The 27,489-nt window shown below is 49.2% G+C and overlaps 1 protein-coding gene and 1 long non-coding RNA gene across 21 annotated transcripts in view; one reads left to right on the top strand and one right to left on the bottom strand.

Annotated features, from left to right (window-relative positions):
- Positions 1 to 12,691: 12,691 nt before the first annotated feature.
- Positions 12,692 to 18,733, top strand: LOC148002555 (uncharacterized). Of its 2 annotated transcripts, none has more exons than XR_015633030.1 (4): positions 12,692 to 12,785; positions 13,363 to 13,468; positions 16,521 to 16,589; positions 17,248 to 18,733. It is a non-coding gene; the product is annotated as an uncharacterized LOC148002555 (long non-coding RNA). The 2 variants fall into 2 exon arrangements; XR_015633029.1 differs by having other exon boundaries at positions 12,696 to 12,785; positions 16,521 to 16,685.
- Erg (ETS transcription factor ERG) overlaps positions 18,615 to 27,489 on the bottom strand; it is a 222,192-nt gene continuing 213,317 nt past the window's right edge. For all 19 annotated transcript variants that reach the window (XM_087575357.1, XM_087575354.1, XM_087575353.1 and 16 more), the window contains 1 exon segment: positions 18,615 to 20,716. In XM_087575357.1, coding sequence (XP_087431483.1) covers positions 20,196 to 20,716 — 521 coding nt within the window. In that variant the 3' untranslated portion in view covers positions 18,615 to 20,195.

Below are 27,489 nucleotides of genomic sequence, written 5' to 3' on the forward strand. Positions count from 1 at the left end.
GGGAGGGGAGAAGGAGGAAGGAGAGAAATAGAAAAAAGAACACAGGAGTTTAGGAAGAAATGAGGAAGCGATTAAGAAATAAAAGGATGCAGAGAAGACAGAAAGTAGACAGTGAGGGAAAGAGAATAAAATGGAAGGAATGGACAAAGAGATGGAGAAGAGAGAGAGAGTGGGATGTGAGGGGGAAAGAGAAAAGAGAGGAGAGAGACACAGAGAGACACAGAGACAGCGAGACACATACAGAGAGACAGAGAGAGGGGAGAGAGAAAAGAGAGACGCAGAGACAGGGACACAGAGAGAGACCGAGACATAGAGACAGACACACTGACAGAGAAGAAAAAGAGAGAGACAGAGAGACAGTGAGACAGAGAGAGACAGCAAGAGAACGAGAGAGAGCAAGAGAGAGAGAGAAGAGATGAGAGAAAGACAGAGATAGAGAGGAGAAAAGAGAGGCGAGACAGAGACAATGAGACACACACACACACAGAGAGAGGGGGGGGGGAGAATGAGAGACAGAGACAGAGACCATACTCAGCTTGTAAGCCTGATCTTTGACACCTAACGCTTTAGCCAGCAGATGACACTGCAGGGTGGGACCAAGGACCTTGGAATGCGAGGCCTCCTCTTCCTCTGCCTTCCTCTTCCTAAAACCCAAGCTTATTCACGGTTCCTGTAAAAGATATTAAGCCTCGGGATTACAGGCGCTTCGTCACTGGGTGATCAGGAAGAGGAGGGGATCGCACTGAACCTAGAATTAGGCTGAGTGCAACTAATTGAAGCCCTCAATTAATAGGATCAGCTTCCGCCTTCAGGACAAAAGCAAACACTAAGAAGATAAATTAGCACTGGGATTTTCCATCATCCCCTTCTGGTGACATTCTGAGCACACTGACTTCTGGGTATCCAAGGGGCTTTGCGCCATCTGAGGAAAAGGGACTGTTGACAGCGGGCTGGGAACACCAGGCTTGCCAGCCTAGTCTGGATGGGCCTGTCACCTTAGCAGGCTACGTCCTGTCTGAGCTTCATTTCTGGCCTGTGCAGTGGGGACTAAAATAACAACCATTTATTCAGAGAGCCTTGGCTGAGAGAGGTTGGGTTGGCTCCCAGGCCTGGGTTCCCTTCAACCTCCCAGCCTCCAGATGCTCCTGTCAAAGCTCAGTTTGGGCGCCGTGTGTGGCTCTGGTCTGGACCCACCAGCAGAGGGCGTGTTTTCCCCACAGCCTGGGGTTGTGGTGAAGGCTTTCTCTGTGTAAAACCAAGGCTACCCACAAAAGAAGGACTGAAGGAGAGCGCTGTGGGAGGTGCTGAGCCGGTTTAGGAAACACTTGCGCCACCTTCTGGAACACCGCGGTATTGACGTCCCCGTGGAAGTAACCTGGTTTCCAGCAGGCATAGTGTGTCTTGCGCCCATCTTGGAACCTCAAGGTTCCAACAGTTTTTTTTTTCTTTCCTTTCCCTTCGTTTTCTTTTCCTCTCCCATTTTCCAGTCTCCGCTCACTCTTAGTTTGTCCAGGCAGGCTGACCTGGAACTTGCTGTGTAGCAGAAGACCTTGAACTCCTGATAGCCCTGCTTACACTGCCCAAATGCTGGGGCCACAAGCATGAGTCACCATACCTGGACTTTTTCCTCTTATATTCTTGTATTTCCTGGGATACAGCCAGAGCCTTGCACACAATGGGCTAGTGCTGTAATTCTGTGTGTTCCCTAGCCCAGCCTCTGGTAATCACTCTTTATTGGGTTTTGCGTATCTTCTTCTGTTTCCCACGCAAGCCCTTCCCCTTCTCTAGTTTCTTAGGCCAGCCCCATCTGCCTGTTCTCTGCCTGGCCAGACTCAATCTCCCTGGCCGTCTCATTTAACAGTTGGTAACTAAGTGAGCAGAGGCTATCTATGTACTGTGTTAAAATAAGACCTTTCGGAGCACTCAGAATAAATCATTTCCCACGCCTGCTTACTCTGTTAGATCACGCCATACATTCCCCCAGTTAAATTAAGACAAATGATGAACTCTATCTTTAAAGGAGATGAGATAATAAGTTGTCATTGTACAAACAGGGAAACAGGCTCTGTGTGAGAGCATCACACCTCAGCTTCCTGGTGCTTCACTAGGTGAAGGTCTCCTTTTTACCCACACTCTCAAACGCACACAGAAATCAGCCCTTTAAAACTGCAGAGGTCAGATGGAGCAATAGAGAAATGAACTTCCACGGACTTAAGGATGCTGGGAGTCCAAACCCGTCCTTTATGAAGGGCCACAAGCGTGTGACTACAGAAATGTCTTGCCTGCATGTTCTTCCTGAGATCAAAGAATAGGTCTCACCTGAGGACAGCGCCCACTCGGTCACCTGGGCAGCACCCACTCAGTCTGACTCTCTTTCCCTCAGAGATCGCACCACTGCCCTCTTATTCAGTGGAGTGGCAAGTCCCACAGGGAAAACCTAATAATACAACGTTGATGTGGGTCCATGCTTTGCCTCACCTCTGGGGTGTGTGAATGCCGCTCGCTCGGACAGAGGAAATGCAGGAGCGCTAGGCTAGGCTGCGTTCTGCATTCTATCCTCCCTGTCATCCTGATGCCTAGCTCTCAGAACACCAATACCTGCTCAGGGGAGGCAGAAGGCAGCCTAAGACTGCGGTCCCAGAGCTGGCAAGAAGCCAACTCCCGGGAACCTAGAGGCATGGGAGGTGTCCAGCGTTGAGCATGGGGTTGGGGTTGGGGAAATCCAGCTTAGCTCAGGGTGAGTGTCAGGAATGCAGTGGGGACTTCTGTGGAAGACTTACATGGTGTGGCTCGGAATGTCTGGGAAGGGGACTTTATTGACTAACCCCTCGGGCTGGCCTATCTAGATATGTCATTAGCATGGCGAACTGTAGAATCTACGATATGCGATCAGTTGTCATGTTCTTCTTAGTGGGGTGTCAGGGTCCCGTGCTCCAGGACAGGAACCGGATTGGGAGCAGAATTAAATGCCTTTGGTGCTTCTGGAGTACTCCACAAACCAAGAATGCAAGATGGGGGACAAAAGGGGGAGGAAGAAAGGGAGAGCTGGGCTCTGAGATTGGACCTGGCCTAGGAAGACCTCAGTGAGCATCCTGGTCTCAGAGCGAGGCTCAGGAGTGCAGGGTTTTTGGTTGGCTGTGGCAGCGGAGAGGACTCGGAGGTCTTCAAGAGCAATTGGCAGCATCTCACCTACACTGACCTAAGAGGCCCCAAATCAGGATGCTTCTTTGTCTGGGGACTGTGGGCACTGGTTGGGGACACTTCAGTTTTACCTTTCCCTGGTGCCGGGGCAGGGGAATGCAGACAGACAGGGCAGGTCTTAGGAGCCCTGGGGGTTTGCTTGGCAGAAGTCTGTAGATGTGGATTCTAAAGTCCTGAACTGATGGGGCCTGGAACTGAGACAGGCCCTGCAGAGCAACAGGTCCCCATTGCTACCATGCTCCATCCGATGCTCAGGAGCTGTCTGAAAGCACACAGCCTTTAAACCCCAGGGCCAGCTGCTCCCTGCTGTTACATGGGAGAGCCTGTGGCCCAGGATTTCCCATCTTCCATGATACCATGCCCAACTTGTGGGGATGATATTGTAAAGTGGTTTTTAACAAACTCTGTTGTTAGTTTTTTTAATGTTGTAATGATTCCATCTGAGCCAGTGAGCTATTCCCCACTGACCTATAGCCAGGCTTCTTTGTAAACACCCACATAGCACATATGTGAATCTTACGGTGTTCCATGAGATACAAGTAGCCTTTAAATTACTCTACAAAGACATGCCAAAGCTACCAAAAGCAAGTTGGTTAGTGGCTGGGCTGCCGTGGCAGGTACATGAAGCTCTACCGCCACCTAGTGGTCACACAAGATTCATCCCATTCCAGGGCTTTTCACTTGCAGGGTCTCCCCCTCCGGGGACTGGATCCCTCTAGGTCATACACAAAGGCCATCTTTACAAACCTTGGCAATATGTCACAGAGGGTATTCCAGTAAAATGTGCTTAACAACAGAACAGACCATTAATATCTTTTATACTTGTATTTCATCTTTAAAAGGAGAGAGAGGGGGTACCACACCAACACTGGTTCTTCTGTAGGGGGCCTAAAGCAAGACAATCGAAAGGAAGGAACATGTGTGACCTCCAATCCCCTCCACAAAGCAGCAAGTGAAACCAGGTTTCAAAGAAATTGCAGGGTTTACTGCTCAGACAGAGAGACAGACAGACAGACACACACACACACACTCACACGCACACACACCACACCTAACACACACATCACATACACACAGACACACCACACACACACACACACTCACACATACCATACACACAGAGACACAGATACAGACACACATACAACATATACACAGACACATACATCAGACATACCAGACATATACACAAACACACATGTATATACCATACACACAGATGCATACACACATACACACACCACTCAACAGGGATATCCATCTAGGCAAATGTGTACCTGTGGGTTCTAATCCAGCCCCTGAGGGCCAGTCCTCCCTAGGTGCCCATTTCTCTGCATCTAGCACTTTCCAGACTTGGACGGAGCCTTTCGCACCACTGTTTGGCTAATGCTGTCTTTTCAAGGCCCTCTCCTCAGAGCCCCAGTAAGACTGGTGTCCCAGGCTCCGGAGGAAACAATGGATGGGGCTCCTTCCGCTGCAGCTGCAGAGAGGTTTACATTCCAGTCCTTACAGCCTGGCCTTATCAGGGTGGAAGGAAGGCCCTGGCCCTTCTGTCACACACCCAGCAGCTCTCCTGTGGGGGCAGGGCTTCTGAAGGCCTTCCAGGCAGGGACAACATGAGCCAAGATGACAGCTTAGACTCAGCTCACTGCCCCTCTCCAGGGGAGGGAGACAGATCTACTGTTTCCCTAGGACTCCATGGAGACCAGTTTACCCTAGAGAGGTGGGGATTCATCCCCAGAGCCGGGGGTTGGTGGGGGTGGGGGTTGGATCAGGAAACAGGGAAAGAGAAAAGTAGCATCAAATATTTTTTTTTGATTTCTTATTGGATATTTTATGTATTTACATTTCACGTTATCCCCTTTCTTGGTTTCCCCCTCTCCTATCCTCCCTTCCCCTGATACTATGAGGATGCTCTCTCTTGCACCCACCCACTCCCAGCTCACTGACCTGACATTCCCTTCCACTGGGGCATCGAGACTTCACAGGACCAAGGGCCTCTCCTCCTATTGATGCCAGACAATGCCATCCTCTGCTGCATATGTGGCTGGTGCCAAAGGTGTCTCCATGCATATTCTTTTGTTGGTGGTTTAGTCCCTGGCAGCTCTGGAAGGGTCTGGTTGGTTAATACTGTTATTCTTCCTATGGGGTTGCAAACTCCTTCAGATCCTTCAGTCCTTTCTCTGACTCCTCCATTGTGGTACCCGTGCTCAGTCCGATGGTTGGCCATGAGCAGCATCCTCATCTGTATCAGTAAGGCTCAGCAGCAGGTGTGACTGAGGTCAGACAGGAAGTCAGACCCTGCTGGCAGAGCTGGGTGTCGGTCATGCCTTAGAGCTGTGGGAGCTTGGGTAGGCCGCTGAGCCTCTCTTAACCTGAGGCTTCACCCATACCTGCACAGTGAAGACAGCTCACTCAAGTACCACAGGCCTCATGTTGCCCAGTCTATGTCAGCCTTGGGAAAGTGTGTACTAATTGTTCTTTGAAGCCAGCAAGGGAGAGTCCACATCGCCCTACAGTTAAAGGTACTGAGAGAGGTCCTTTGTCCACACATCTCGCTAAAGCCCCTCAAAGCAGGCAGTGGCCCCTCACCTTGGCTCTCTCTCCAGTCCTGCAAAACTTCTTCAAAACATGGTTTTCGATTAACGAGTCCTCGCTGCACCTCCTCGCACACCAAGCTCGGGACCTTGGCATCCATTAAGGGCACAGGGAAAAGCTTTACAAAGGACAGACTCTTGTACCCTGCCTTGGGCAAGTGACAGGGCACAGGCTGGTGAAATCCCCGGTGACTTTCCAACACTGCACATCAAAACCGCTGTTCCAGATTCTTTTAAATGGTTCCTTTGATCTAAATCCACCAGCCGTTGTTTCTGTCTTCTACGAATTCTCCTTCCACTGATTATGGTTACTCCTCCCTGTATCATCTGTATAATTAGATCTGGCCAAAACACTTGGATGAGCCATGTAAATAGATAGAATTCTCACATTGCAATATGCTGCAGCTCTAAGAAGGATCTAGAACTTTCTATACGTGGATAACGTATCAAGGGAGGAAACTATCAGATTCCCCGGGCAGAGAAGGTTCTAGATTTCCTAGAGTCTTCTGGAATTCTGCTTGAGCCTCTGAGACACCATGATGTTAGCCAGTGATTGCCAAGTATGGGTTGCGTTTTCCCTGCAGATATCTGGGAATGTCTGCAGACATTTTTGGTTGACATTCGGGAGTCCTCACTGGCAGAAGGTCAGGGGGGAATGAAGGACGCAGCTGGACATCCTAAAGATGGGTAGACCAGGCCTTCCCCACCCCAGTGAAAGTCTGATTTCCAGCTCAGCATGTTAACCAAGCAAGGCAGAAAAAAAAAAACACTTAAACTGAGAGTTCAGGTAAAAGTCTTGACTTTGCAAAGTTAAGTCCCCACAAGACGGAAGTCCCCTGAGAGGAAACAGAGCTGAGGGATGGGGAGAGACTGAAGCCAGACATGGAGAGCAGGAAGCGTCGATGCCTACCATCCAGCCCTGGATTTCCACGGCCTGCGCAGGGAACAGTGTCGTGGTTCATCGGATGTTCGCTGCGTGCCAGGAGTCTCCTGCTCAATTTAGTCACGATAACCATAAGAGTGTGGATGAATGCAAACACAGGCAATGAAGGAGACGGATCTGGCCGTGTGCAACCCTCCGGCTCAGGAGGTTAATGAGGTGAGGTCAGGGAAGGCCTCCGGGGGCCTCCGGGTTGTACATGGCTGACCTGCAGGAAGGGCGCCCAGGCATCCAAGATGGCTGGCTGGGTAAAGGCCCTAAGGTGCCACAGGCCTTGGGTGTGAGGAGTGGAGAGAGGGATTGGGGAAAGAAGGATTGGGGAGGTGGGGAGCACAGGGTGGATATGGGGAGCACTGCATAGATACAGGGAACACGGGGACCACATCCTGCAGAGCCTTTGCAGTGAGTGAGTTTATTCTCAGTGTGATAGGAAGTTTCCGGAATCAAAAGTCCCTGGCAGCTTCCTGGTAGGAGGGGACAGCAGAACAGCCTCCGTGTGAACCTGTGTGACAGTCCCCATGGACAAAAAAAAGAAGGGCCTGGGATTGGGCTCTTGACAGGGTCCAACTGCCATCCCAGTCAGAGTCCATGTAGTATGGCCACCAAGTCCCAGGCTCCGACCACCCAATCCCTCCTAGGTTTACTCTCCGGGTGCCAGGGCAAGAGAGTGTTTTTGATCTCCAATGATACAGCACACGGGACATGTGTTCAAGTGGCACTTTATCTCCAAGCACAGAGCACAGGGCACGGGCACAGGGCACAGGGCACAGGGCACAGGGCACAGGCTTCCACCTGTTACTAAGGACTCCACTCACTTACTCAAATGTTTGGTGGTCGTGGCTCTGCTTACCAGAAGCCCCCTGGTCTTGGGAAGCCCCTGGTCTGTTTTGTGTGCTCAGTGAGGCATGCATAGAGACACACGGCTAGGCTCGAGGAGTGTACTGCACAGACAAGGTAAACACCAGGACTGTGTCTGAGTATCCGACAGGCCTGCATCCCTTCCCAACAAAAGTTCTCAGCCTCAGATGTCCGCCACAGAGGCTGGGAAATGCTGTGTGCGTTTAGTTTCAGCAATGACCCTGCTGTTACATCAAATGAGTCCACGACTGACACCCACAGGGAGGAAACGGGGGCGGGAGGTGAGGAAAGAGCGTGAAGACATCCGTGGAGGCCCAGGCGCCTGTCTGCAGCCCGCGTGTCCTGGGGTTGCAGAGCGACCCAGGCTCCCAGCAGCAAGTGTGCAACTGGTACAGAGCTGGGCCCTCCATGATCCTGCTCTCTTTTTTTTCTTTTCTTTTTTTCAGAGCTGGGGACCGAACCCAGGGCCTTGCGCTTGCTAGGCAAGCGCTCTACCACTGAGCTAAACCCCCAACCCCTCAAATGACGGTTTATTAAGGTGAAGAGGAAATTACCATGTTAGGATGAGGTGTTTAATTTAATCAGGTGTGTTAATCAGGTGAGCCGAAAGGGGCTTCTGACTGCTGCACTTCAATACTTTGACTTGGTAGTGGCCTTACAAGGATGCATGTGTGTCAAGTGTTGGTGTCCACAGTGAGCACTGACACAAGTCCTAAGTCTTCTGATCAGCACCACAGTTTTATGGGGAGACCTCATTGCCACTCACGCTTTGTCCTTTTTTTTTTTTTTTTTTTTCTTTTTTTCGGAGCTGGGGACCGAACCCAGGGCCTTGAGCTTGCTAGGCAAGCATTCTACCGCTGAGCTAAATCCCCAACCCCCCTGCTCTCTTTTTATACTTACCAAACAAAATGCAATGTTTTAAACTGTTTATATACATGTGTGTTACACACTTTACTCACCTGTCAGTCCCTATACTTTGATCACATGTGTGTCAGTGCACCTTGCTCACCTGTGTGTCACTATACTTTGCTCACATATGTCAGTGCATTTTGCTCACGTGTGTCACTGTACTTTGATCACATGTGTGTGTCACTGCATTTTGATCACATGTGTGTGTCACTGTACTTTGTTCACATGTGTCACTATACTTTGCTCAAATGTGTGTGTGTCACAGCATTTTGCTCACATGTATGTCATTGCACTTTCCTCACATGTGTGTGTCACTGTACTTTGCTCACATGTGTGTGTCACTGCACTTTGCTCACATGTGTGTGTCACTGCACTTTGCTCACATGTGTGTGTCAGTGTACTTTGCTCACATGTGTGTGTCACTGCACTTTGATCACATGTGTGTGTCACTGCACTTTGCTCACATGTGTGTATCACTGCACTTTGCTCACATGTGTGTGTCACTGCACTTTGATCACATGTGTGTCATTGCATGTTGCTCAACCCATCCTACACTTCTCCCTCATGTTCCTCCCTCCTCAGTTATTCCTTTCTCCCTTCAAACACTGCATCTTCTGCTTTCTTATTAGGCTTGTTTAATACAGATTTAAATGTGGATTCTGCATATGAGAGAAAATGGCACTATCTTTTTCTCCTTCTCTCTGACCCTCTCATGCCCTCTCCAGACCCTTAAGTTCCATCTCTTAACGTTAAAAAAAAAAAGTCACAGGGGCTCACAAGAGAGAAGCCAGATTCTTAGCCCCTCACCAATCATGACAGCAATGACCAGCAATGACCAGCAGAGGGCACATGGCAGAGGAAGCCAAAACCCCTTAGGAACACAGAAACACACGGCTGGGAGTGAGCTCCAGGCCCACTCCTAAGAGCAAGTGCAGCCTCCCATGCAGAAGTCCACCAGAGTGCTGCGCCTCCCACCGTGCACTGACCAATGCTCCTCAGGGCTTGTTTCTCTGCAGAGATGTTGACTAATCCCTTTTGCATAGCACATTTAAAACATAGGAAGACAACTCATGTGACTCCTCCCCAAGGAAGCAGATTATATTTCTCTGCTGCTTTCTTATCTCCCCTCCCTTCCCTCTTTCTTTACCCTCTTTCTCTTCCTCCTCTTCTTCCTCCCCTAAGCCTTTGTCCCTGGTGGAGATCAAACACAGGACCTTTTACACACCAAAACCTCAGTCCCTTCTTGACGCCAGCCTCCTGATTCTCATCTTCACATTAAGAGTGAGTATTCTTTCTTTCTTTTTCAAATGCCATCGAATGTCCCCTAAGGAATGCATTGATACAGTGGGTGTGCCCAGCCGTTCTAAGGTCCTGCCTTGACTTCCCTACAATAAAGAACCTGGAATTGTGAGCTGAATAAACTCTTCCATCAAAGTTGCTTTCGGTAGGGTATGCTATCTCAGGAACAGAAACACAGCTGAGAAATGGGGCCACTGCTGTGATAAGCCTGACTGTGGCTTTTACACTTGTGAGCTAATTTGTGACGTGACTGTGGACGGATTTGGTACATGGGGCTAGAAGAGTCACTGAATGCTGGAAGCAGAACTTAATTAGCTGTTCCAGTGTGAGCTTGGGAAACAGGGAGGCTGAGAGCGCACATGAGGGATTGTCCAGATTAGACTGGACTAGTTTTAGGCATACCTATGGAGGACTGCCTTAAGTTAATTGAGGTAGGAATACCCAGTCCACTATGAGGGGCACCATTCCCTAGGTTTGAGCACTGAATTTCCTAAGAGTAGATAAGGCTGAGATTGTGAGACTTCAGAGGGGACAAGGAATAAAGATCTTGACTTTATCATGAGCTGGGTTAGGGGCCATTAGTGTGACATTTTGGCCAAGAATCTGCCTGCATTCTGCTGGTGTCCTAAGAGCTTCTGTGGGATTAAGTTTGAGGGTGATAGATGATCTTGTGTGAGGAAATTTCAGGACGTGAGGACATTCATGCTGAGAGAGCAGCAGTGCTTCTTGTTAAAGACACCAGTGCTCTGAAGTGAAAACACAATACAGTCCTGGGACAATGGGAAGGCTCGCCTGGGGTTAAGATCCCACCCATCAGAAGCTCCATCTTGTGGGATATTTGAATTCATTTAAGGAAAGACTAAACCTAAGGGGTTCCTTGCTCCTCAAAATCAACTGCCTGGGAAAGTGTTTCCTTGGGGTCAGCACACAGAAGTTGTGGTCCAAAGGGGGCAGCAGAACCCGCTACATGCGAACCACATTCTCCTACTGCAGCCATATTTGTCCATCTGTCTGTCTGACTCCAGTGTTGATGGTGAATATGGACAAGAGCTCTGCATAGTACTGGCCCTGAAGGCAGAGATACAAGACTGAGAGGCACGGAGAACAGCTGAGGCTGGGCAGTATGTGGCGGGGTTGGGGTCCCTGTACCTGAGAGGCCACTGTATGAAGCCTCCATTGCAGTGGACCCTGGAGAAGCCTAGACCTAGGAATGTCCACTAAGGAAGCTGCTGTAGGTATGGAGGACTGTGTGCTTCACAGAACAGGGCTGCAGGGGTGGGACAGTCCAAGACCTTAGCCCAGAGGAACACCACAAGCTCCCAATGCTGGACACACGGCTGCAGGGTTTCGTAGCTGCTGCTGAGTTTTGGTTTTGTTTTAATCTCACTGTTCCTTCTTTAGGGATAACAATGTTTCCTCACTACCATTGCAAGTTAGGACTGTACACCTTAGTTTTGATTTTACAGGAGTTCACGGTTAAGAGACTATGGACTTCAAAGTATCAGGACTTGTAAAGACCAGGGGGCTTTTCAAAGTTGGACTGGTTTATATTATGAGGTAAGGCCTAGGGAACAAGAGAGGAAGGTTATCTCTTTAAAGTGGCAAGTTTGGGAGTGAAGTTGTGGTGGTCAGTTTTAATTGTCAGCTTGACACAACCTAAAACCACCTAGGAGAAGAAGGCCACTTGAGGAACTGCCTAGATCAGACTGGCCTATAAGCATATCTATATAGGACTGAATTAAGGTGGGACAATCCAGGCCACTATTGGTGGAACCATTCCCTAGATTTCAGTCCTGACTTTTGACACGGGGTTTGTTTTGTTTTGTTTTTTGGTTTTTTTGTTTGTTTGTTTGTTTTAAAAAGCCAGCTGAGATCAGGGATGTGTGCATTAATTCATTTCTCCCTACTCTGTGGATGGGATGTGATTAGCTACTTTAAGTTCCTTCCTCAGTTTCCCTGCCATGATGCTGCCTAATCTGGAAGCATGACTGCGTTGTGCTATTTCCCCCCTCTAAGAGGCTTCCACCTAAGTATTTACTCACAGTGGTGGAGATGAACCTCAGACACCCAGGGCATCCTTGAACTCGCTATTTAGCTGAGAATAAGCTTGAACCCTGATCCTCCTGCCTCTGCCTCTCAACTGCTGGGATCACAGAAGTCCACCTTCATGCTCTATCCTACCCTCTTTTTTTAAGCTTCTTGTGACTGTAACCAGGGGCTGCCAAAGATACAGAGGCAGACTGTGATGGCGGTAAGGACAACTGTTAAAATCAACCAACCCCAGACGTGTCCGTTGTCCAGTAAGGAACCATTACTCCTCATTGGCCACGTTTCCACAGGAAGGATTCTTAAGGCTCATGCTGGCTCTCTCTCACAGGAGGAGGTGAGACCTGCTCTGGAATACCTATTCTGTCTGGGAATCTGCTTTCTGCCCTGTGTCTGACTAAACATCTCAGCGAGGGCTGCCAGGCTATTGTCCCACTCTACATGTGAACCGTGTTCTACTGCAGCCATCCTTGTCCATCTCTCTGTCTTGACTCTGGTGTTGATGTGAATGGGGACAGGAATGGGGTAGCTTGACCTAGAGGTGGGACCTTCCCGGTGTGAGCTGGTCTCCACCTCTGATGCCAAAGAGCAGATCATCGGTGAAGACACTAAGTGAGCAGCTCATGTGTGTGGCGGGAGTCTCTTCACTGATGTCAGGCACAAGCAGCTAACACTGCTGGAACCCAGTGCTTTCAACTCGTGTGCTTGTATAAGAGGCACCACCAGCCAGCCACTGTCCCGGGCTAAGACTGAAGGGTGGGAGGGGGAAATGGGAGGGTTGTGTTCCATTTCCTGTTGATAACTACCACCAAGCAGGCTTCTGACCAGAATTCCAAGACATGGGAGGGCACTTAGCCTGACAGCTGGGAAGATTCTCCAACTGGTGGCTTAGGGAGGCTGTCAGAATTCTGAACCCTGGAAGGTGCTCGTGTGAGGTAGACTGATTTTCTAACAACGTCTCAGAGCTATTGTGCAAGTTAAATTAAAAAGCTCGTGTATGTATGTTTTGTCGATTTTTCTGTTAACGTTAAAATATTTCAACAACTGGTCTTAAAGTTAAGAGGAGGGAAATGATGTCTATCAAGAAGTTCCTTTCTGGGCCTGGAATCTTCACGCACACATTCCTTAGACTAGAGATCGGCCCTTCCCTTGTACCAGCAGCCTGAACCCATTTCAATGTAATCAATTCAAATCCCTGATCTGATCCCATGGCCTGAGAACCGCCGGCCTAGAGCCTTGGTCTGGAACTATGGCCTGGAGTTGTGGTCTAAGAACCATGGCCTGGAACCATAGCTTGCAACTGTGTTCTAGAACCACAGCCTGCAACCATGAGCTGGAACCAAAGCCCGGAACCACAGGAAAGAAGCAGACGCCTCGCTTTCTCTTTTCCCTTTATCCTTAACAGGAAAGAGCTTAGAAGTTACCATCCACTCACCTCCAACCTTTTCCAGTTGTGGCCCTACTAAGAAAGAAAGAAATTAACTAAACTTACTTAAAATTTGTTTATATCAGGGCTGGAGACATGACTCAGTGGCTAAAATATCTTCTACACTGGCATAAGACCTGAGTTCATATTCCCAGCAGTCGTGAAGATGGCAGAGAGTATCTATAACTCAAGGTAAGGGAAGCAGAGGCGGGGCGATCCTGGGGCATGCTGGGAAAACAGAGGTGGGGCAATCCTGGGAAAACAGAGGTGGGGCAATCCTGGGGCATGCTGGGAAAACAGAGCGCGGGTATCCTGGTGCATGCTAGCTAGCTTATCTAGCCAAAAGCGGTTTAGTGAATAAGCTGTCTCAAAAGTTAAGGTGAGAGGAGATTGAGACAGACATCTTGACATTAGCATCTGGTCTCCACATGCATTTGAACACACAAGTGTGCCATGCGCACATGCATGTGCATAGGCACATGCGCACATACACACCTCCTACAACAAACACAAAGTTGTTAGCCTCTCAGAGCTTGCTAATCAAGATACCAGACACGATCTCTGACTTGCATTTCTCCTCTTATTCTCACCTCCTGAGCCCACATAGGAAGGCTGCTCTGGCTCTCAGTCAGCCTCCCCTGCCAACTCTGAGGTGGAAACAGTTGTCTGCAGAAGGGTTGGGAGTCCCTGAGGCAGGCTGACACTCTTAGCTGAGCCGTGTCTAATGCCGAGCAGGCTGTGACTGACAATCCCCTCTCCCGTGCCCTCACACAGCATGGTTGAGGTTATGCATGGGTGTCTCAGGAGGCAGGCTTCCTGCTGTGAGGGAACAGGTTCAGCGGTCCTATAAACGGGCTGCTTCTGCCCTTTACCCGGACCCTGCACCTCTGAACAGGCAGAGGCGTTCTTCACATCAGTAGGCAGACTAGGTTTAGGTCAGTTCCCACAAAGAACCACAGGAGCACACACATGGGAACATCCCAGAGCCTCTAATATCTAAACCTTCTGGTTCTGCCGTGCACACAACTTACTACTATCACAAACTGTGCCAGCACCGAGGGTGGTTTACACCTGCGTTCTCACTCCCAAGATGACCTTTGCACTGGCTTTTAGGTCAGCATGAAGCTGACCAGTGTGGAAGTTGGATGGCAACTTACAATAGTTTGCCTCTGACCCCGGGAGATCCAGATAAAAGGCTTAACCGGTCAAGCAGTTTTAAATAGTTGCCTCATGGAAGGCCAACCATAGAAATCTAAAACTAATCAAAATGCAGAGGAAAAGCTCCTTGTGACCCCACCCCCACTTGATTATGTCTATAGCACAACCCAGCTCAGGGACTCGTGGAAGAAGAGGGGGCTGCTAGGAAGTGCAAGGCCCTGGGTTCGGTCCCCAGCTCCGAAAAAAAGAACCAAAAAAAAAGAAGAGGGGGCTGAAAGACTGTGAGAGACAGAAGGCCAGAATGTCCACTGTGAGATAGTGTCTTCTAAATACTACAGGGATGCTGCAATCTATGAAGTCTCAACAATATGGCTGCCTAAGCAAGACCTACACAGTGACCATACCAGTTGACATCCAATATGGATGGGGCAAGTCTTACAAGACCCTGCCCCTAGGTGAATAGCTACAGGAAGTTAATGGCTGCTGAGAAAGGGGGACTTATCTGCTCTAGTGACCAAGCAGTCAGCCTTAAATACACATCCATATGAACAAAAGTAAATGGGCTCACCAGTGTGTGTGTGCGTGTATGTGCATGTGCGTGTCTGTCTGTGTGTTTGCATGTGTGTCTGCGTGTGTGTCTCTGTGTGTCTTTGTATGTGTGTCTATGTGTGCATGTGTGTCTGTCTGTGTGTTTGCATGTGTGTCTGTGTGTGTGTCTCTGTGTGTCTTTGTATGTGTGTCTATGTGTGCATGTGTGTCTGTCTGTGTGTTTGCATGTGTGTCTGTGTGTGTGTCTCTGTGTGTCTTTGTGTCTCTGTGTGTGTGTGTGTGTCTCTGTGTGTGTGTGTGTGTGTGTGTGTGTGTGTGTGTGTGTAGTTGGGACAGAGGAAAGAATGGAAATTGAGCAAATACACGGCTCATAGAATTCCAAAAACAGAGTAAATACCATAAGCATCAAAGCAAGTTTCATAGGAACAGCTGGAAGGCGTGATTAGACAACACAGGTGTTTAGCGTCCCTTCTGTTGCTCTGGTAAAATGCTCTCGCCAAGTGCAGCTTGTGGAGAGAAGGCCTTACTTGACTCACACTTCCAGAGCAGTTCATCATCATCCGGGAAAGTCAGTCAAGGCAGGAACCAGAAGGTGGGACCACTGATTACTTAATGCATTGACCAGGGAAGCCCCTGAGAGCTATAAGTTCAGCAGAAACCGTGGAAGGGGCTGCCTGCTGCCTGGCTTGTAGGTTGGTGCTTAGCTAGCTATCTTACACAGGCTGGGGCAACCTGACCAGGAATGGTGGTACCCAAAGTGGTCAGAGTCCTATCAACTAACAAGCAAGCAACCTCTCACAGACACACCCACAGGCTAATCTGATCTGGGGAGTCCTTTCACCTAGACTCTCAGTGACCCTAGACAGTGTCAAGGTGACAGTTAAAACTGATTAGGAGAGGAGGCAGAGATACGCCCTAGGCTCTGAGCACTCTGCTCTCCCACAGGGCTGGGGTTCAGTTTCTACTCACACAGTCTCTAACAACTGTCTCCAGATCCAGGGGCTTGAAAACCCTCTTCCAGCCTCCACATGATGTACACACACACATATGCAGGCAGACACACATATACAGAAAACACAGGTACATGCATAAAAAGATAACCAGGAGACGCGGTTGTGCCTGGTCTGTATGTGGATCCTCGACTGCTGGCTCTAGTTTTTGCCAGTTTCACAGTTTTCACAGCCTCTCTGCATTCTGCTCTCCGGTCCCACGTCTAGGTGTTTGTGTTAGGGTGGATCCCAGGACATTTCTGACCTCCCTGTGAGACCTGTGCCGGAGGCTGTGCGTGCTAGGCTAGTGTTCTAGCACCAGGCTACACCTCCACCTGGCAGAATCAGCATAAGAGAGGAGGGCTTGGGCTTTATGGCTTCAGTCTGTCGTGGGGTGGGGGGTAAGGGCATCCAGGAAAGTGGCTCAGCCAGAAGAAGTGACTGTAACCCTCAACCCCAGTGACCAGCCTCTGCCAGACAGCCATACTTATAGCCTATAGTATTCAATGCGCTCTGCTATGCCTCGCTGGTTTCTGTCCTTTCCCCAGCTTGCACAACTATATGCACAGCACCTACCCTCTGAGTGCAGCTGTTTGGGATCTGGCTTCCAAGGGCAGGTGAGTCAACACCGACCATGCAGAGGGATACTCAGAGGGACATGGATCCCAACGAGATGTCATCTGGAACCTTCTAATATGCAAGAGTGGATTGGGGTAAGGGTCAAGTCTTGACTGAGACTGGGAATCACATCCAGTAGAGTCCCAAAGGTCCTTGATGACATGTCCTGCCAGCAGCTGGCATTCATGCAAGGGACACCCCAAAGGACAGGGAGAGACTGAGGGGAGGTGGGGCATAGCAAAGTCCCTTAGAAGGCCACGGAGACTGACCCAGACCTTGACCATTAGTTCACGTTCGTTGAAGACTCCAGAGAACCAGTACTGTGTTATCTCAAAATCACGCAGTGGCTCGGGCTATGCCTGAGGCTTGCTAATGACCCAAGTGTGCAGGGGATGGAGGGGAGGGCTGTGAGGGACCTAACTGAGAACATCTGTCAGGATTGAAATCTAAGGGCAATGGTTTCTATTATTTCACTAGCAGTGCGGTCTCGAGAGGCAGGGCGGGGGAGGGGGGGTTAAGTGATTACCCAAATGAATTTGTACATTACACAAAGAACGTAGGTGTGCCTGGCTCTGTGCTCCCCTCCCCGGGACCACGTGGCTCCCCCATCCCTGCCCTAGCAGCCAACACTGGTGCTCTGCTCTCTTTTCTCCTAAGGAGATGCAGGCCATCTACAGGCCTTTCCCCAGCTGCTGCAGAATGACTGACATCTGGACTCCTCTCCATCCTGCCGTGAGGGCCCATCTGAAGCTTTGGTAATCACATCCTACTGAGTTCACAGGCTGTTGCCAAAATGCACGGCGCAGGGGTTTGGCAAGTGCACTGAGCCACAGCGAAGGGATTACAAAGTGCAAACGGAGTCCTGAAACTGCTATGACACGTAACAGCCCATTTAAAAAAAACTGACTCAGGCTCAGACAGGGCCTGAGCCTGTTGCTTCTGGCAGGTGGCTTAGGCCACACCGTCACAGCACCTTGACCCAGGTGGCGGTGGCGTTTGTGACATGAAGAGGACAAGAGATACCCAGAGAAATTGATATGAGATCATAGACGATACAGGAGTGAAGGTGAGCTGGGAAAGTCACCCCAGGACTGAAGACTCTGGGGTGTAAAGCCAGAGAGCATCGTGTAACTGGTGCAGTCCTCAGTATGAGGAGCCAAGTGGTAAGCTCAGAAGCTGTGCCTCAAGCACACTTGTGTGTGTGTGTGTGTGTGTGTGTGTGTGTGTGTGTGTGTAGGGGGGCGATGCATATGTGTGCACGCATGTGCATGTGTGTGTGTATTTGTGTATGTCTACATTATGTGTGCACAAAGGGGTCATAGTATAAATAACCTTGGGTGTCAGTCTTCAAGTACCTTCCATGGTTTTTTGAGACAAGGTCTCCCATTGGCCTGGAACCTCACAAAGCAGGCTAGGCTAGCTGGCCAGTGAATTCCAGGGATCCATGTATCTCCCCTCTTGCCTTAGATGGGATTTCAAGGGTGGGCCACCACACCTGGCTTTTACAAAGCTTCTACCACTCAGTCTCAGGTCCTCACGAGTGCAAGCAAGAGCTGTAGTCACTGAGCCATCCCCTGTGCCTTCCCCTGGTGCTTTGCAAGAAGGAACTGCAGCTCTCCATGACTGATGTCCTGATAGCGATGACAAAACTGGGCAAAACAACGGCTTGTTCGTCACACAACAAAAATCTCACCATCATGACAATAAGCCGGGTGGGTGGCCAGCAGCAGCCAGTGTAGAATGGAATTCCTCGGTGACAGCCTGAGCTGTGGAGGCCTCTTTACCTGCTCGGAGCAATCATGGAGGCCCTGTGCTCTTTCCGTATTGGCTGAAAATGAGAGAGAGCTCGTGGGAGTCAGTTGGTCCATGCTGCTCGTGTGCTTGAGTCACGCCCCATCTGTATGACTCCCATCTGTTCACATTCTTGGACAAACTAAGACTGTTCCACAAACCCCCAGGAGTCAGTGAAGTTTCTGCTAGGCAACTGTTCATCAGCAAAGAAGTACAAATGGACGCCACGGCCATTCTGGTTCGCCATGAGAGGCCAAGCTCATTTTTATTAACATACATTCTGCATTCTAAGAACTAGTAACTTCATATTGTAAACATTAAGCATTACAGAGTTAAAATTCAAGGCCACATCATATGTTTGATTGTCTCTTTTGTGTGTGTGTGTGTGTGTGTGTGTGTGTGTGTGTGTGTGTGGTGTGTCTTTGGCTGGCCGAGGTCAACTCGTAGTGTATAAATGCATAAGTTATATAATTATTATATAAAAAGAAAAAAACCATTGACTTGTAGACTTCGTTCTGACGAACGCACAGCGTTCGCGACTCATTAAGGAAAACTGGAGCCCACCTACCCACAATGCCTGTGTGGTCTCTGACCATGGTAGCCACCAAGGTCACCTCTCAACTGCCCCCTGTGAAGGACAAAGCCTCCATTGAATACTGAGGTCCTGAATTTTTTAAATATCAGACAATTCCAGTTATGATTTCCTTTTCACAAAGAGACATATTTTTGGTTCTGAATACTACTGCTCCCAGTCCTCCACAAATCTGTGTCCTTTCTTACAACCCTGGCAGCATCAAACATCTTGACTCATGCTCTTTGGTCCCAAGATGTCCTAAATTCAGCTGTGGTGGCTTGAGCAGCTTGCTTCTCTTCCTCTCTTCCTCTTCCTCTTCCTCCTTCTCCTCTTCCTCCCCCTTCTTTTCTTCTTTTCCTTCTCTTCCTCATTTTTCTCCTTTTCTTCCTCCTCCTTTCTCCTCTTCCTCCTTTTCTTCCTCCCCCTTTCTCCTCCTCCCTCCTCCTCTTCCTCTTCCACTTCCTCCTCTCCCTTCACTCCCTCCCCAACCCCTGATCCTCTATCTCTTCCTCCGTTTCAGTCTTTCTTCTATGATCACATACTCACAACAACATGCACATACATTCCCCGCCCACCACATGGCCCACATTTCCCGTAATACTGAAAAGGTGATGAGACGCTGGGTCATCTTCACAGTTTGACAGAGCTGGCAGCTCCCTATCAAATGGAACGAACCTGATTTCAATGAAAACAGCAAATGCCAGCCAAGAAAGTCCACAGCCATTGTGGTCTGTGGAGGGGCCGCCATCTTTTTTTTTTTTTTTTCCTCTTCTTATTTGGTTTGGATATGTTTTTTTCTGTTTTTAAACACAGGTAGTTTCCCTTCAAATGTCATCACACATGATGGTGTGCTAGGCCAAGACTGTTATGGTTCTATTGCTCTCACTGAATCCTGGTACAAGCAAGGTCCCACACTCTACAGTTTGTACACTACTTAAGGCCACTTCCTTGGACAGTTGTTCTTCTCGGTCACGCTTTTCTACATACAATGTCTTTGACAAGGGTGGACCACAGGTTATATGTCCATGTACAGTATATTTTGAGCTTCTTCTATTTCTGTAGTAATACTTGGGTGGTGCCCACCCTCCCCTGTGAGTCTTTGGTTTTCTTTCCCCGGCTTCCTTCCCCAGCTCTGGCCAACCGTTTCCATTCCTCAGGAGGCACTTTCGATTTGTGTTCTCTGAGTTTGTGGTGATTGCTAGGCGATTGTGCACTGTTGGGAAAGGCCTCTATCTGGTCTCTAGTAGTAGGTGCCCAGGTGAGAGGGCATATGGCTGGCTGGGAGCCTAGTGTTCGGGTAGATGCCCCCAGTCGGCGAATTCCAGTATGGGTTCGGGGTAGCAAAGAAACTGGAAGATGTGACTGGGAGGGCCGGAGGGTGGGGAGCCACAAAGTTCATCTTCTGGGGGTGGGTGTGATAGGAGCCCATGTATGGCAGGTCGGAGGGGTACTTGTACAGGGACGACTCGGGGGGATGGGGCTGCAGGGCCTGGGCAATCCCGTGGAAGTCAAACTTGTAGGCATAGCGCTTCCCATGCACCTTGGTCATGATGTTTTTGTCGTAGTAGTAGCGGAGGGCACGGCTGAGTTTGTCATAGTTCATGTTGGGCTTGCTCTTCCGCTCCCCCCAGCGCCGAGCCACCTCATCCGGGTCTGTCATCTTGAACTCCCCGTTGGTGCCTTCCCAGGTGATGCAGTTGGAGTTGGAGCTGTCAGACAGGAGTTCTAGCAGGAACTGCCACAGCTGGATCTGGCCACTACCTAATGATCAGGAGGAACACAAAGCCAGTGAGAACCAAACTCAGGAGGCTCACTCTTCGAGGGCAGACCTCCTGATCAGGTCTTGTCCCCGACCCTGGCCCCATATATCTGCTTCTGGGCTGTTGCTACTTTTGATTCTTGGCTCCTTATTTATCTAGAGAGCAAACGTTGGCTGGACAGGAAATGCTCCACACCCAGATGTGCCAGGCCACACTGATGAAGGGGACCACAGGACACCCTGATTCTGAATGCTGCTTGCGCCCCATAGCTCCTTAGGAGCCAGGCTAGCACATGGTGGCTCAGCTTTAAGAAGGCTGGAGGCTACTCAGCCTTCCTCCTGCCCAATGCTGCTTCCTTCTGAGAATGGAGCCATCCCTTGGGTGTCCTTATCTCTGCCTCCACTTCTAGGACACTTGGCCTTGATGGCAGTCCCCGATCGCTCTCATACTGGCCTCAGAGACCCAAGTTCTCCATACACACACACACACACACACACCACACACAGGGCAAAGTTTGGCATGTTTCCTTCTACGCTGGGCATCTTTCAGAGAGCACCCCTGTTTGCAGGAGAATGAATGAGCTACTTTTTCCCATCCTGGGAGGCGGAAAAGGCCACTCTGTGGAAGGCCATAATGGCCTGCCACCATTTATATTGGCCGGGTAGAGTGAAATAACAAAAGTCAGATTTAGGAAATGAACACCTACGAGTTTATGGAAAAGCAAATAGAGAGCGGAAGTAAACACTGTTATTTCTAACATAAGATCTGGCTGGCGCTCAGATGGCAACTCTGTCAGAACTTTTCCTAGGACAGAATTAACCCTCTCAAAATGAGGAAGTTCAGAAAAAAGAACTGGCTCTGTCTCAAACTAAGATCACCTATTCCCAGTCCTGGGTCAAATGCACCCTGACAGAAACCCATGCACCACAGTGCTTCTAAAAGACAACTGGCTACGGGTGGAATGCTTTGGAATCTAAGCGACCCTGGCTCAGTCAGAATGAGCAGTGTGTGTGTGTGTGTGTGTGTGTGTGTGTGTGTGTGTGTGTGTGTGTGTGTATGCATGTAAAGGTAAAAAGGAAATTTGGTTATATTGTCCTACCTTGTTTTTTAAGACAGGCTCGCTTGATGGCTTGGGGTTTCCATTAGCCTAGGCTGCCTCACCACTGGGTATGTTCGCAACCACACTGAGGTCTTTGTGTTTGTTCTTTTGTTTGTTTTCTTCACTTTGACATGGCGTCTGGAGATCAAACTCAGTTCCTAGTGTTTGTAACACAAGCGCCTGGCTGGCTGAGCCATGCCTCTGACTCTCATGTCTTCTCAGAGAAAAGTGTAAGCATATCATTGTAGCCACCGTGTCTCACAGGTCCAAGGAGTCTTGGATTTTTACAGCGAATAGGTAGGCTCTGGACCCAGGGCTTTTCTGTACTGCTCTGCTCTGTCCCTTGGCTTCCTACTTCTCCAGAGATACACTTAGCTGGACAGGCGTATGCCACCCAGATACTACAGGCCAGGTGGACAGAGGGAACTACAGGACACTCCAGGTCTGTCTACTGTTTGCGCCCTGAGTCACAGTCATGTTGGGTACTAGGAGAAACAACGTTATATGGCATGTGCTTTAGTTTTAAAGTGAGCGGGAGGCAAAGCTCTCTTCCCAGACTCCAGGGAAGCACCGCTGCCTTGGGCTCATTATCAGAAAGATCATCGTTTATGCTATGATAAGGAACACAATAGGTGTGATCGATGGTGAGACTGTCACTTATTCAGGGAACTGATGGAACGTAAGATTCAGTTATGGACTCTCTTTCTCCCCACCCTTCCCACTGACGCCCTCTGTACACTGCCTGATGGTCTTGTCTATGCGGGCTACGTGGAAAGGCGTGTCTGTGGATCTGCCCATGCGGCAGCATGGTGAGAAAGGTCAGCCTCTTTTGGCGATGTTGTGGAAAGGGTTGTTTTCAGTCAAGCGACACATTTGTGATGTATTAGCAGCTTGTAGCTTGTCGGGATGGGAGCCGGTGCTTTTGCAGGGCAACGCATACAAACCGTCCTCAATGGAGGGCGGGCGGGCAGGCGGGCGGGCTGCTGCCTCAACGGCTCATTAATATGCATTGGAAGATATAAAGGCAGAACAAGAGAGCCATATGGTTTTCGTATATAGATTGTAACCAAAGGATTAAAACTTGAGAAAAGAATTCCACAGATGACCTGGGAATAGGAGAAGCTGTGGGTTTTGGATTTAACAGTCTAACATATGCCTCACTCCAAACATGGACAGTTGCTGGAAAATAAATATTTAGTGTCAACTTCCTCCCATAGCGAGAGAGCCACCCTACAGATTTCGTACAAATACACAGAACAAATAACACTTGCTATCTGTTCAAACATTGGCATCGTCTTTGGGAATCTGTCCCTCAGCCACTTCCCTTATGAGCGTGTGGAGGAGGGAGGCGGGGGGTGGGGAGAGTCTCCTGTCTCCCTCACTCCTGAAGAGCCAGAAACATGCAACCCGCACAGGGAGCTCAAAGCTTGGAGGACAGATGGACTCACATTGCCCTAGGCTGTTTTACTTTACTTATTAGCCAGGAAGACACAGGGCTCACGGCTGAAAACAAGCCTGCCAAGCCTCCCCAGAAGATTTCTAGAAGCAAAATCCATTGGCCTGAGAGCGAGAAAATGAAACTAGCTGTGAAAACCAACAAAGGCTCAGGTAAACACTATAAACAGCAGAGGTTGGCCAATCTCTAAATTCAATTAGGCCACACATGTTCTCACTGAGCAATCGTTCTCAAGCCTACTAGGGTAGAGGTACTGAGGAACCATCACCAGGTAAGTTAAATGAGTTAGTGCTAGCCAACAGTTCAAAGGCAATTTACTAAATTGCCACGACCACCTGGGCTGTGCCGTTTTTGGTGTGATGGGGTGCACTGTGAATACAGAATAGAACCCTGATACAAAGCCTAGTGAGGGTTGGGGGGGGGTCACTCGCCAGCCAAAATAGTAAGAAAAGACAAGGTTGTGGCTGGGAGATGGTCCAGATCTTTAAGCTCTCACCATGCAAATGTGAGGACTGGGGTTCAGATGCGCAGAAGCCATGTAGATGCCAGATAGGCACAGTGGCTTGTCTGGGATTCCAGGGTCAGTCCTCCTCCCTGACAGGCAGGACGTAGCCAAAAGCAGTTGCCTATCCAGGGCACCACACTGACCAGGCAGAAGCTTGGATTGGGCTGGTTCTCAGGGCTAGCTCACCAGGGCTACCCACGGCTATAAATACTCATAGGTGACAGTGTATTTAATCCCTGAAAAATCATGTTTAATACACAGTTCTGTGGAAACAGGTGCATGAGCGGACAGGCCATTATGCCCAGGTCAGCAGAGGTCAAACTTCAGGCTGATACTCTTACACATGCCTACACATGACTCTGCAGTCCGATGGTCCTCCCTAGGCTGTCCTCTCTCGGGTCTACAAATTGTTCGGCCCTCTCCTGAATGTAACAGGCTTTCACGTCCTAACAACTGGCAAATCTTCTCTGAAATGGCTCTGCCCCTTCTCAAGGAGCTGGAGGCATCTTACGGAATGCCTGGCCACCGGACAGGACTCGAGAAAGGCTGCTCCACAGGAAGGGACTTGGAGTCCATCCCAGGAGCTCGGTGATCAGCAGTTCTGATGGAATGTAGAGGAGCTGGTGGCTCCCTACTGATTCATAAGGTAGGAATGCCAGGACACACCTTTCTCAGCAGGAAAAATAACTGTTCAAAGCACACACCAGATGCATATTTGGAGCGGAGACGACGGGATGTCCACACACTGACATCAGCTCACGAATGCATATGTAGGGCATGTGTTGATAAATGACTCAGGAGTTAAAAGAATTGGCTGGTCCTCCCTCAGCCATGTAAGGACCACTACAGTCACCTATAACTCCAGTTCAAGGAGACCCGACACCCTCTTCTGTCTTTTAAGGGTGCCTACATGAACATGGTGCCCATGAACTCACATGGCACATACACTCAACATTTTTTTTTAAAAAAAAATCACATTGTATAGTAAAATCTTTTCATTAAAAATGGATGAAAATTTTTGAAGAAGTTTCCACCATGATACTCAGAAGAAGAAAAGCAAAAGAACAAAAACCAAATAACCCAATAGTGTGTTGAGTGGACTATTTCACACACACACACACACACACACACACACACACACACACACACACACACACACGTATGTATATTCCAGTTCATCCGTAGTACATTTCAATTCTGCAATGTCTTTCCTTGGCTTCATATGGGAGAAGTGTCTAAACATGAGAGCAGGCAGAGTATAGAAGTCCCACAATGTGACTGTGTCAGGACCTATGTGGCTGTTTATGGTTTTTAGTGCTTGCTTTATGACATCAGAGGCTCTAATATTTGGTGAACAAAAGCTTACAATGAATGAATTGTTCATTGATGTACTCATATGTGGAGTCAGTCCCTTTCACTCTCCAGATTCCAGTGAATTCGTTTGCCTGAAGCAGCTTGCTGCCTGCCTGCCTGCCTGCCTTCCTCCCTCCCTCCCTCCCTCCCTCCTTCTTTCTTTCCTTCCTCCCTCCCTCCCTCCCTTCCTTCCTTCCTTCCTTCCTTCCTTCCTTCCTTCCTTCCTTCCTTCCGTCTTTTCTTGCTCTTAAGCCTTGTCCTTTTCTCCCCTCTTCTTCCTCACGCTCATCCCTCCAACCTCAACTGTTGTACAAAAGTTAAATAAAAGTACCCACGGATCATGTTTTCCAAAGCTTCCCTCCTCCCTTCAAACTCATCTTCCAGAAGTGTAAAAAGAAAAAGAAGAAGAAAACAAAATCAGACTTCAGAGAACTCAGGTCCCGGGCTGAGCCTCCTTTCTGTTTGACACAGGAAAAGCTCCTGATACCTCAGAGTCCCCGACTCTTCTTCTATAGGATGGAAACAACAATGTTCCGGGCCATACAGCGCCTGACGGGAACCCCAGGCATGAGCATGCCCTTGAGTGGGAGCTTCCAGCTTGCTATTTCATGGCATAGGCTGGCGTTCCCAGAGCCTGGGGCCTCCGAGTGCATCTTTCTAATCTAACCTGAATGGTGGTGCCGGACTAGCCCTTCTAAAGCCTAGCTATCACCACCACCAAGAAGGGCCATGCCACCAAATCTTCATGTGTGTACACATGTGTGTTCACGTGTGCACAAGTGCAGACACGCCTGTGGAAAGGAGAGAGATAACATTGGGTCTCCTTCTTGCCTTGTCTGAGGCACCCGTTCTTCACAGCTGTATAATCCAAGCCATCCCAGTGAGCTCCTGTGGACTTTCCCATCTCTACCTCCCTTCTTGTAACAGGAGGACTAGAAATACACATCCATCCTACATAGCTGGCTTTCCTACGGTGTTGGGGATTCAAACTCAGTCCTCACAACCACACAGTAGGCACTCTGTCTGTTCCCGTAGCTGAGTAGCCACTATGGGCATTGGAATGGCAACTGCACAGTTACACAGGGTGCCTGAGGGGAGCACAAGCCATGTCTGATTGGAAGACCTGGCCACTGAGTGACTCCATGGGCTGTGCAGCATTGTGTCTGCCTGTGCCCTTCTCTCCACGAGGTGACAGCACCTGGGGCGAACTGCATCTTGTCACCCTAGGGACGGGGGACGCACTGATAAGCAAACAAGGTTTCCGCACCCAGTGTGTGCACTGGGCTAAAACGATGGAGGAAAAGAGCCCCCTCGCTTGTAGGGCTGCTCAGAACATGTTTACTGAATTAATCAGCAATAATCACAATTTCACGGCAGGCTCTGTTGCTCAACAATGATGGTATTGCACGTTCTCGGAGTACGGATTCTCTCGTGGGGACGCGTACGATGAGAGCATCTGAATTTTCATGTTTCCCAAGCCCTGCTTGGCTTGAGGTTTGTGAGACAGAAACTCCAGCCTGTACTTACAGCGTGGCCGTGACATCTTGGCATCAAATTTACAGCTGAGAATATGAAGCAGATGCCGTGGCACCCGGGGTTCGGTGCCAGCACAGCTGGTTCTGATCTGAATCCTAACACACAGAGCAAGCTAGCTGGCACCCGTCGACCTGTGAGGACAGGTGAAGAAGGCTCGCAGCCAGGTATCGATGAAGAGCCTGTTTTCTCTCTCCCTGCATCTGATTCAGAAACACATCCTCATGGATGACCACAACTGGACTCTGATGGTCATGAGCTTATCTCTTTAAAACGTCAGTTATTGAACCTCCTCAGTAATAGGCTGGGTACTGTCCCCTAAAATTCATACATTGAAAGCTGAATCCCCACTAGCTTCTAGTAATCCTTGTTTTAGAGTATTTCACAGAGGTGATCAAAACAGACAAGGCCTACCGAAGAAGCCCATATTCCATATTCCAGTGTGACTGGAAAAGTCTGAGATGTCTGAGTCTGATCTTGAAAACCTAGATTTTAAAAAGCCAAACACCATAGCATGTCATGAGGCAGAGACAGTTAGATCCCTGGGACTCACTGGACAGCTGGCCTAGACTGCTTGCACAATTCCAGGCATGAGAGAGCCTGTCTTTAAAAACTAAAAGGAGTAGATAGTGTGGTATTGTGGATGAATTGTGGATAGATTGTGGATGGATTGATACCCTAACACCAAAGGTTATCCTCCAGCTTCCACACAGATGAGCAAACACACACACGCACACACACACACACACACCACACACGTGTACACACACGTGTACACACACGCACACGGGGAAGTCTGGACACAGAGGCATAGAGAAGAAAGACAAT

This window comes from Rattus norvegicus, chromosome 11 (genome assembly GCF_021556685.1).
Source record: "Rattus norvegicus strain SHRSP/BbbUtx chromosome 11, alternate assembly SHRSP_T2T, whole genome shotgun sequence".
NCBI classification, from domain to species: domain Eukaryota; kingdom Metazoa; phylum Chordata; class Mammalia; order Rodentia; family Muridae; genus Rattus; species Rattus norvegicus.